This window comes from Brachionichthys hirsutus, chromosome 2, assembly GCF_040956055.1.
Source record: "Brachionichthys hirsutus isolate HB-005 chromosome 2, CSIRO-AGI_Bhir_v1, whole genome shotgun sequence".
In the NCBI taxonomy this organism is placed as follows: Eukaryota; Metazoa; Chordata; class Actinopteri; order Lophiiformes; family Brachionichthyidae; genus Brachionichthys; species Brachionichthys hirsutus.
The window spans coordinates 5,886,637-5,898,021 of NC_090898.1; the positions used below are offsets into that span (position 1 = coordinate 5,886,637).

An 11,385-nucleotide genomic window follows, 5' to 3' on the forward strand; every position below is an offset into this window, starting at 1 on the left:
CACTGCACTAATGTTCAGGGGGCGATCTCCTTACATCCCTGACGGCTGAGTAACGGAGGTCTCCACGCGTGGTCGCTTCGAGCAAAGACGGTCGGGGAGGAGCCCCTCAGTAAATCACACGGAGACACTGGCAGGCCCGAATGCTCGCAGACTCACGAGGACTCAGTTTGTGTCGTGGGTCTCTCGTTTCAGGGAGGTCAACTGTGACAGTTATAGGTGACACCTCCCTGGGAGGAGACCCCTCATCGGCTCACGACAGATTCCACAGCTCCCGTTTCACCTGTCTCTCAGCAGCGTCACAGCTCTGGTTGTAGCGTGGCTTGGAGAAGAAGTCTGGCCTGAAGACTTATTATTTCCCTAAGTTCATTCTTGTGAGTCAGTAAAATTGTGAAATGTACTTGTGCACCACTTCAACCTCTACCATGTGTGTGTGTGTGTGAGAATTCATTCAGAATTACTGAGATTTAAGTTTATTACAGGAACAAACCAATGCCCTCGACAACAGACGTGTCAAGAAGACGAGTCCCTCCAGTGAGAATCAAACAACAGGTATTGATTGGCTGGTGATATTTCATTATCATGTTTTACAAATGCACTGAAGAGGAAACTCAAACCTTTTACGTTAATATTTGAACCATAAGCTTTACAACATAAAATGGTGTCTAACATGTTCAGGAGTCGTTTTATTAGACAAACAAGATAAAAACCTTTGTGACCATGCATCAAAGCTTCCCTTGATTCATCGCGTCGCATTGATCACAGGAGGTGAATAGAGGACAGGATGAATCACTGAATGAGCCACTATACTTTCTCCTGTACTCGACATGCCCATGCATGTACTGGCCCCGGTAAGTGTGTGTGCATATGTCTGTGAAATTATGTCTTTCTGTGTGTGTGTGTGTGTGTTAAGATGAGAGAAACACACACACACACACACACACGGCATGGCAAAGCAAAGCCAAGTTAAGTGTGTGTACTCACGGTCCATGTGGCAGACTTGGCGGTGCTTGACTGCTGGAAGGACACCTGGAAGGTGTGCAGTCCGGGGTAGTCGGTGTTGGACGGGATGGCCGGGGCTGGCGACAGGCCCTCGAAGGTGGAGTTGGGCTGGGAATAGGGCGAGGGGGTGGGCACGGCCGATGAGGAGGCGTTCTCGGAGCTGTAGGGGCTGGCGGACGTCGCACGGCTCCCCAGGCTCTCCATGCTGCTGCTCAGCAGGTTGTATTGGGACTGGGGAGAACAGAAGAGGGAAGAGAATGAGGGCGGCAAAGAGGGAGGGAGGAGAGAGATGAAGGGAGGGCACAGGTAGAGGTGCGAGAGGGACAGGGGCTTAGAGCCTGAAATGGAGGTCGGATTTCACTGGGAGGAGAGCGGCAGGAAGTGTGTGTGCATGACTCCGTAATCACTGCTGTCCTGTTTCTGATTGATTCACACGTGGAAAATTAAATGTGGTAAAAAAAACTCACCACACAAAGAAGACAACACAGAAACTGAGAAACACAAGGCAATGTGTGTGCATGCGTATGTGTGTGTGTGTGTGTGTGTGTGGTCCAACTTTAGCCACCTTGAGGCTATATGAGGCAAGTTGTAAAACACAGGGGTAAACTGTCTAATTGCCTGACATTCTCTTGTCATTTCTGTTGTGTCTAAGCTGACACACTTTTCCTCTTTTTTTGTGCACAAACTGCAGAAGTGACGGTCCTGTGGGACTTTAACATGCGTGTTCATTTGTCGAGAAATGTTGCAGTAAAGTACATTTGTCCACCTTCCCATCAACATCACACAACTATTTTCCTTGACATACAGTGAATTAATTCCTTGAAAATTTTAAAGCCAACATTCAGATTGAATGAGAAAGAAATTGAAATCAGAAAATGGTGTAAAAACAAATAATCTAGACCATAAATTAACACATTTATTCCCTGCTCCTTGAACTGCACACAAGTTAAATTGCTGACAATCACATATCTTCAACCTGAAATGATCACAGACACACATACACACACGCCGTCAATAAAGAAATAAAATAAAATTTACCTTCTTTTTTACGTAGTACATCCTCCAGTGCTTTTTGCTCATTTATCAACTCTTCAGTCAAAAATGTCCAAACACAGTTCAGCAAAGAAAGAGTGACACCATAGCATAACAGAGTTCTAGCAAGGTGCGCGCCAGTGGACACACCACACAGCCACTCACACACACATGTGGAGCGAGGACAGACGGGGAAAAGGTGAGGACCGTAGTGGAGAGAGAGAAACTACAGACTGAGAGGATGGGGGAGAAGGACAGAGGGAAAGAGAGGGATGGGAACCCAAAAAATGGTACGACGTTCTAATTATGGCGTGCCCGGACACAGGCGGCAATGCCGGGGCGCATGTACTCACATGCTCTAAAACACATTGTGAAGGCCTGCACTGAGTAAACACTGTCTGGTCTGACAGAGAGTCAGATAGAAGGAAAACACATGAAAGAACAAGAGTTCAAGGGTCCCCCCCCCCCCCACACACACACACACACCCACACACCCAGTCAGTATTGTATATCAACACAGCATTAAATCAGCCGTCAGGGCTGAGAAGACACGCTTGTCTTTGGACACCTCAACATAAATCATTGCGAGTAGATGGAAATGATCCATGTAAATGGTACAGTTGATCAAGTTTCTTTTCTTTTCCCTGCAGAAAATGTCAAAAGTTTGTGAAGGGGGGGACTGATGTGGTTGAAAGCACTGTGACGACTTCGTCTCGCAGCCTCTGAAAGGAAATGACCTTCATCCAGGTGACGTTTGATTCACCGCTGGACAACAAGCTTTCACTGTGACAAGTGCTGGAGCGCCTTTCTTCTTACAGCAAAATCTAAGGTACAAATCTCCAAAATCAACACACTGCAGCATCCAATCTTATGGTTCCACCCCCTGTCCTATATATATATATTTATCCTCACACACACACACACAAAGCCGAGACAACGTTGCACAATAGTGTATGTATTAAATGCAAACTGTGTTTCTATATCATGGTCACAGGTCAAGGTCCTGGACTTACACAGGTTCAATGAGGATGCACAGGTTTTTAGTATTTTTAACTTCAGTCTGAATTAAAGGAGACAGCTTGGTTCAAAACCACTTAGGGCAAATACATTATTTGATCACTTGTTAATCATCCAAATGTGCAGCCTCAAATATGAATTAACAGTACCCACAGTATCTGATATATACAACACTGAACTGCACTGACTCATCAGTTTATCACTTAATTAACTGAATTATAAAATATATCTTATTTTAGACAGCTAAAGATAATGCCTGCATTTTCACAGTTTTTAAAATCAATGTTTTTCGTTGCCACATATATAATACTTCATCATATGACGTTGTACATTGTTCGGGAAAAAGAAGAAACATAAAACGAACACATACTGAAATAAACCATTTTATGCCAGAGGGATTAAAAGAAATGTGAAAGTTTCAGAACATTGACTGACATCTTGAAGAGGAATGCTTCATCAAAATGAACTGATGAATAAACAGCAGCAGTTGTATCAAAGCACGAGTGAGTGTGATGCATGATGTGCTCTGACGTTTGTTTTCTTGTGATACATTTATTTAGAACGTTTGTCCATCCTTCCTTTACGATCGATCCTTTACTAACATTGTAAATTCTCTCTTCTTGGTATTGTCAAAGGAGTTTTATGGGCAAAAGTGAGTCCAGGTGTGGGTGAAGAAGAAACATGACACACACACACTCACAGGTGTGCTTGCACTTAATACTTGAACTCAATCTGCAACAAGTTGAGACAAGAACTAAACCCCTGTTGCCACCGAGTGTGTGTGTGTGTGTGATGGCGGGGGGGCACCACTATTCTTAAGTGTAAGAGCCGCTCATTTGATGTCATTGGTATCTTCCGGTCAAAGCAGAGCCTTTTTTTTAACCCTCAGGAATCTGAGGTCACGCCACCATGACCCCTGACCCCTTTTTAATCTGGATTATCATCAAAAAGGTTCTAAATCCATCAAGATCCATCCAGCAGCTTTTCAGTAAGCCTTGTAACAGACAGACAGACAGACAAATGCCATCACAAACATAACGTCCTTGGTGGACGTAATAATGTCCTGTTTTGCTATGATAGACAGACATGAAGAAAGGAGATAAAATGTTTTTTTTGCATAAGGTTGCCCCCTGTTGGCAAAATCTAGCATTTATTTTCATTCAGTTGTCATTCATATCAACCTCCTCAGGTAAATAGCAAAATATTATTGTAATATTCTCATAATTATGAATAGTCTGAATATTTTCTGTTGCTGGAAGCAGAGATTTGGCCTCCCTGAATGTCCTGTCCGAGGTCATATAAGTAGCTTTTCACAAGTTCCCTTCGCTGTCCTCTTGTGTGTTGCTCCAGATAGCAGAGACAACTTTTCTGGGTTTTAGTTTTTACTGTGTTCAAAGGATTTGAGGAGGGTCACCATCAAAAACCTGAATCTCCACATGGAAGAAAACACACTTTTTTCTGTATTAAAAGATCTTCTTGAACTTTTAATGTTTTCCATTGTTCAAAATATGAATTCATATCATGTCAGATATTTTAGACAAATTGCTGCCATTTCTGGATTCCATAGAGGCTTCTTCTCAAAAGTCTTCACTTTTGTCTTTGTAGTTCCTTTTTTCTTTCCCAGTATTTCATCCTGTTCTTCCGATACTTATCCTTCAGCAGTTTTTGTCACACAAGAGCAGTCCCTTCAGCCTCAGCCTTTATACTTCACATCCGGTTGTCTTCCAATGAATGTCGAATATTGCTTTATTATTTATATGGGAGGACACAGTGTCACTTCCAGCCTTAATGTGGGGAAATGATTCCTTTCATTCAACACGCGTATCCTCAGGTAGCAACTTTTGTAGTCACACAATCCATTTGTCCCATTGTTTCACAACGTCCATGAAATTCTGCTTCTTCATTTGGAAGCAATTCATATTTTGATTTATGTGCTTCTTTTGCATTTTCATACAGCTGAGTCATCTTTTCCAGTTTGAAATGTGCATGATTTTTAATTTCATCATTTTCCATGAACTCTTTGATTTCAGGCGTGAAGTGTTTCAGATTTGTTTCACGTTTTTTCTGCAAAGTTTATATTTTGCAAGTCAGTGGTAAGTTTCACTGTGTCCTCCACTATTCTATATCCTTCCTTTTTTATTTAATCAAAAATGAACCTCAGCAAATCCGTAAATTAACACAATAGTGCAAGAACAAACTGTCTTCAATTCCACAACGCAGCAAGACGACCAGATCAAAATCTCCTCCGACCTCGGCATGCCAAGGAAGGAAAAGATGCCTACCGCGTCTGCTATCTGTGATGCGCTACTGCCAGCACGTGAGATTTCCTCCAATGTGGGTATCCATAGTGATGTCTCCAATGACGGTGGACGAAGAGTCCAAAATGATCACAGGTAAATCCAGGGTCCATTCAGGTGTGTCCAAGAAGCGCCTATTTTCTGTTGATTAAGCTTAGCTAGTGCTATTTAATTATTATTATTTTTTTTTTAAACATTACTCTGTGGCTCCTGCATTGATCATTCATTCATTCAGTCCATGACAGTTTTAGATGATTTATTAATCAAGCTAAGGAAATACAATCAGTTGTTGCATTCTTCTATTTCAAGCCAAAACGACTGCGCTGATATGAAAGTGACGTGACGTCAATACAAAATATCACAGCTCACGTTTCTGTGTTCCCTATGGTTATTTTACATATCCCTCTAAATAACCTGAAACCACATCCACGTGTCACCGGAAGTGACATGTTTGTGCGCTCTATGCAACTTGCATTTTATATATATCTTGGCTCGTGCACAAAGGAAGAAGGAAAGTTTTTAAAAAAAGAAGGCAAAGGCATCCGTGTCTCATATGCATCTCTCTCTCTCTCTCTTGTTCTCTCTCTCTCTCGCTCTTCAAATGAACCCACCTCTTTCATTCAATGCTAATCATAATAGCACCAGAATCTAGCTCCCACATGCATAAAGAAATATGTCAAATGTTAAGCCACTCAATAGCATGATGAGTAATGTAAAGTAATCTGAAGTAATACTAGAACTTCCATACCCAATAACACAAATCATTTCCATTGCCAGAGGAGACCAAGAAGACATTTTCAAACAATTTTTAAATTGGTCTGTAAATGCCAGGAGATAAAAAGTTAACTCTGCTACAACTTACCACACCACACAGCATCAGCTCAGATAAGATGAATGTTTGGATGCAGCCTCCTTTTCCCTGCTTTCATGGGACTTACACTCTGCTGTGGCCAGGTTTGATTAAAAGAGCCGCCAAACCCTCCATGGCCAGCTGACCACCGTGTGGAGCAGGACATGAGGGAGGAAGAGGAGGAGGAGGAGGAGGAAGAGGAGGATGTCCCGCCGCTCCTCTCCTCACTTCTTTCCCTTGCCTGATGGGCCTTCTCACCTTATGTTGCAGCTAACAACAAATCTGTGCTCCTCCCACTTAATTCTGCCATGAGTGTTCATTAACTATCCAGGCAGGCCCAGGCAGGCCCGGTGAAGGATTACATCCTACCGATACTCAAAATCAAAAAGGGAAGGAAACATGAATGCAGACAATGCTTTTATTTGTCTTATTTATAATGCTTAAGATTCTTGTTGTCCAATCTCACAACATGGGCTTTTCCTGCAGAGAGGAAGTTTCCATCCAATGACTACAATATTCAGGTGCAAGCATATGCACATGTTTGCTAACGCACACAGACACAAACAGGCACATGGACACACCCCAAATACTGCTGACTACAGCGAAGCGGCAAGGGGCACTGGTTTTAATTAAACCTCTGCCAACACACTCACACTCGCAATGCGCGCACACACACACACACACACAAACACACACATTCCCTACAGGGCACTCAGCAGGGAACTGGAGAGAGGGAAAGGGCTGCAGAGAAGAGGGAAAATGAATAGGAGGGAATCTCCTCATGACTGGAGGGAAAAAGTGAAAGGATACAAAAAACAAAACGTGTGTGTGTGTGTGTGTGTGTGTGCGTGTGCGTGTGTTCCCAAAGAGACCACAAGACCTGATACCTAACAACAGCTAAGACAAAAAGCTGAAGCATACCTTTTAACCATACAGTAGCTCTGAAATGCATCACAATTTATTGGATGAAGACAGAGCCACGATCGCTTAATGTTTAGATTATAAAAGTGAAAGAACTTTATCAAATGGAAAATATAATTTATTTATTACGACTGCAATTACACATCTTAATCAAAATGATAATGGGGTCTTGTATTTCTGGTTGTGCCACTACTGTAATTAGGTTTCATTGGATCTTCTCCCATTGTATAGGAAAACTGTACCTAAAAATCTTAATGTGTTTATGATGTCTTACTCTTATATTGTATTATGTATTATGTGGATTATGATATTGGTACCAAATGCTCCGTTGCTGTCAAAAATCGTCATGAAATTTAAGTAAAAACCAAAAAGCTGTAGCATCTCCTCCTCCTAGATACACAAGGGGAGCTGCGATGCCATCATGTTCCTACCATCATGTTGTCGTTCATGTCTCTCAGGTGGTAGACGTCCATGGAGCCCTCAGCACCGCTGTGGTGGCTTCCCGAGGTGTTGTTAGCGGGCACTGGGCGCTCACCTGGCTGGCTGCCTGGGGGGAGCTCGAAGTAGGTGCTGTCTGGTTCCCTGTGAACACACAGCACCGGGCCACTGAAGAGGGATGAGTTTACAAAAATGAATGGAAAGTTAACTTTGATAAGTGTCACAAAGCAGATTTAGACCACTCTGCAGGAAAATAATTTGTGACTATACACTTTATGAAATGCAAGCCAACTGGAAAGCTGTAATCACACCAGTATTTACCATTTAACCAGCTAACTACTGCTGTTTGAATTTTATTTGTATATATCAACCTGATAAAATACCATAAATAGAACTAGTAACATTGAAGTGAAATCAGCCAGGTTGAAAAACATCACTTTAATTACAGTTAGTCATGCACAGAAATAATCAAATGAACACAGGAAGAAAGAAGACTGAACATTTGAACGACTGGTCTTCTTTGACCTTTTTCTACCTATTTATTAATGACACATTTTAATAAAAACATTACAAGAGTCAGAAAATATGTTGATTATGGCATACAGAAAGTAAAGCGACCATCAGCAGATGCTCTTAACACTCACAAAGAGCTCCACAGGTTTTCAAAGGTGCCTCCTTCTTCTGTGACGGTGGACTGGGACATCTTAGAGGATGGGTAGTCTGGTGACGGGCAAATCACTCTGCACACACGCACACACACACACACACATGAACACAAGCAATCAATTATATAGAGCCGCATGACTGGGCAAAATATATATAAAAAGATTTAACATCTTAAAAGGATGAAGAAAACCAGCTTATTAGCTGTACATGCTAAGTTTATCAGTGTTCAAAAAGGGAAGGAAGCTGTTCAGCACACACACACACACACACACACACACAGTCTTCCAGGTGTGATCACACCACTGCGGTCCCAGTGAGGGGACGCGGGGTGTCGCGGGGGACAGGACGTGCCTGAGCCTGCCTGTCTCATCACCATCTCACTCTGCAGGGGAAGCGTCCTTCCCCTCGACAAAGTCTGAGCATCACCTCATCTGGCTAAAAAGAACACTCAGCCTGCTTTGCGATGTTAGAATGTGTTCAGACATTATATAAATAAATTACCAAAGATGATGGCATTAAGAGTGCATTTCTTATCACCACATGTCCATTGCATTGACAGTTGGTGTCTTGAGCAGGTGATACAGACTTAATGAGTTATAGAAATGTAGATGCTCTGCAAGAGGGACATCCAAGTGTCCTTGCAATGAAATGACTGAAAAGACTTTGAGGTATCAAGAAAATCCATGTTTGTAATAAACGCACTACGAGTTAGACGGGCTGCGAGAGGACAAGGGGTGGCCTGCAACCTCTCATGTGTATCACAGATGGACAAAATCTAGTAGGACACATTTGTTTGCAGCTAACAAAGCTTCATCTATCCATGGCAACATCTTATCTCCTTAGTAACCCCTCCTCTGAAAACATGCACAGGAAAAAGTTTGGGAAAGGTGCATGGATTTAAAGGTAAAACATGCCAAATAAAGTTTGGCTGCAGGTCTCTGCAGGATCATTTGTGTCTGTTGACTCTTAAATAAAAAGGAATACCTCCTTCTTTATTTTGTGCTGCTGTCTTATCGCCGTCTACATGTGACCATCTTCACTTTGGTCTGAATCGATTGAAGATATGGCTCAGTAAACATGATTTCATAACCCTGGAACAAAGGCCGTTTTTTCGTTACCACACTGGTGGAGTCATCTCAAGTAAAGTTCTGATTCATGTGAAACGAAATTGCGTGAATAAATAAGATATAAATCAGGCTATGGGATAAATGTTTGGAAGCCTGAAAGCGTGCAGACACGCACAGTATTTTAGCCAGCTGCTGTGCGTCTGATCCCGCAACGTGAGGTGGAACCAGCTGGTCCAGAGCCGCGCATGGATCTCAGAGCAGCTCCGGTGTTGGCGTGGGGACCTGACAAAGCCGCATTGCGCGGAGATCTGCTCCGCACTTGGAGCAGTTGAGGCCTAATTGGGATTCCACCTGGACACGCATTTAACCTGTTCATCAGGAAAGGGAAGTCTTCTTGTCAAAATATAGTCCGTTAAAAGTCTATAATCTTATTATTCATCACTGATTAAAATGTATTGTAAAATGGACAACGTGCAGGTTGGCCATTTGTTATCCTTTTGTCGATAAGAATGGTAAAAAAATATATATAAATAATAATAGGCGGATGAAATTCAACACTTTCGCTGTAAATGATGACGGCTTATCTGAATGTCTGTATTTGCAGTGCAACATCTTTATAACAATATCCATGTTATTTCTCTTAAGCGCACGCAACGTCCTCTGGTTTGCAGAAATGTCGCGGTTTGACTTTGTCTACTTTGATATTCACCTGTGTGTCTTCTTCACTCCCAGGTTACGGCACCCATGACAACACACACACACACACACACTTTGCCCTCCCGAGGGCTATTCCTACAAGAAAACGCGGATTCCCAACTGAGAAGAAATTAATTTTAAAATAGTTTTTGATTTAATCCCCCACAGCCCATATGAGGATTCAAACGGAAGAACTTGACTGTCGCTGGAGAGCGTTGAAATAACTGTTTAAAAAAGACAAATAAATAAAAAAAACTATAATTCAGCCTTTTGTGAATCGTAATTATAAACGATATAAACGATTATGCACTGATCATGACTTTAGCATTCGATAAAAGGAATCAACATTTAAAAAAAGGTTTTCAATGGCCCATATCTGAAATAATCTTACCATAATATTAAAGCATCAAAAAACAACAAATATTAGGCCTTCAGTTAAACGGCAACGATTATTACTGAGGCCTGCTTTGATTTAAACAATACATTTTTAATCGGTATATTTTATGTTGCGTACTCTTAGCAAGGAAAGATGGCAGACCCTTAACAGTACCTCGACCAATATAATGCGCAGTCAAATAAAAAAAACATCAAACCGCAATATATATATATATTTGCCTCATCGATCCGTAGCAACTTTGATCGAGAACTGGACTTTCCTGGACTTTCTTCCTTATTCAAGATCGATTGAATAAATTGTATTTTTATATTCCAGATATAATTTCATTTTACAAAACACTCAACGCAGGCAAACTGATAGTTCTGCCGATGAATGACAACCTATTATGATTAAACAAAAGCTGAATCTGATAGAAGCAAAATGTAAAACAAGTCAACGTACCTGAAGGCTATTATTCCAGTCCAAACACCCAAGAACTATGTTGCGCGCAGCATCTGCCTGTTTATTGTCGAACATGCCAAGAGAGTGACCCTCCATAAAAACAGCAACAATAAACAAAACAAAAAAGCATCGACCGAGTTTACTTTATGATAACAGTAGGTGGAGATGATTGACGTTTCTAAGAATAGCAATTAACTGCGATTAAACAGTAGGAAAACTGATTTGCATGCCGTTCAGGGAAATGTGAGCTGGGAGAGACCAAGAAGGAGGTGAAGCGTTTCCTGCGCAGGTGAAGCAGGGAGGTGCGGCGCGCTTTGGCTGCACACAAGCGGGAAACCTTTTCCTTCTCAGCAGATTCATTGATAATGTTTTGGTGCAAGAAAGCTGTAAAAGCGAGTCCACTACTACTATACTAGACAACCCAGTGATTATATTGTATTGATAAACCATTAAAATAAGACAAACATATATTTAGGATTTGGAAAATATAATACGTTAAAAAAAATCTGTGTTCCAAAGTATCCAGATTCCGACTTACTTGTGATTATTGATTTAGTACACACG

The 11,385-nt window shown here is 41.7% G+C and overlaps 1 protein-coding gene across 1 annotated transcript in view; it reads right to left on the reverse strand.

The window, feature by feature from the left end:
* tp73 (tumor protein p73) overlaps positions 1-11,385 on the reverse strand; it is a 29,579-nt gene that overhangs the window by 15,722 nt on the left and 2,472 nt on the right. Inside the window, exons 2-4 of the mRNA XM_068753391.1 lie at positions 8,199-8,294; positions 7,548-7,698; positions 982-1,230 (exon numbers count right to left, since the gene is read on the reverse strand). Of these exons, the coding sequence (XP_068609492.1) occupies positions 982-1,230; positions 7,548-7,698; positions 8,199-8,294 (496 nt within the window). The remainder of the gene's footprint in view (positions 1-981; positions 1,231-7,547; positions 7,699-8,198; positions 8,295-11,385) is intronic.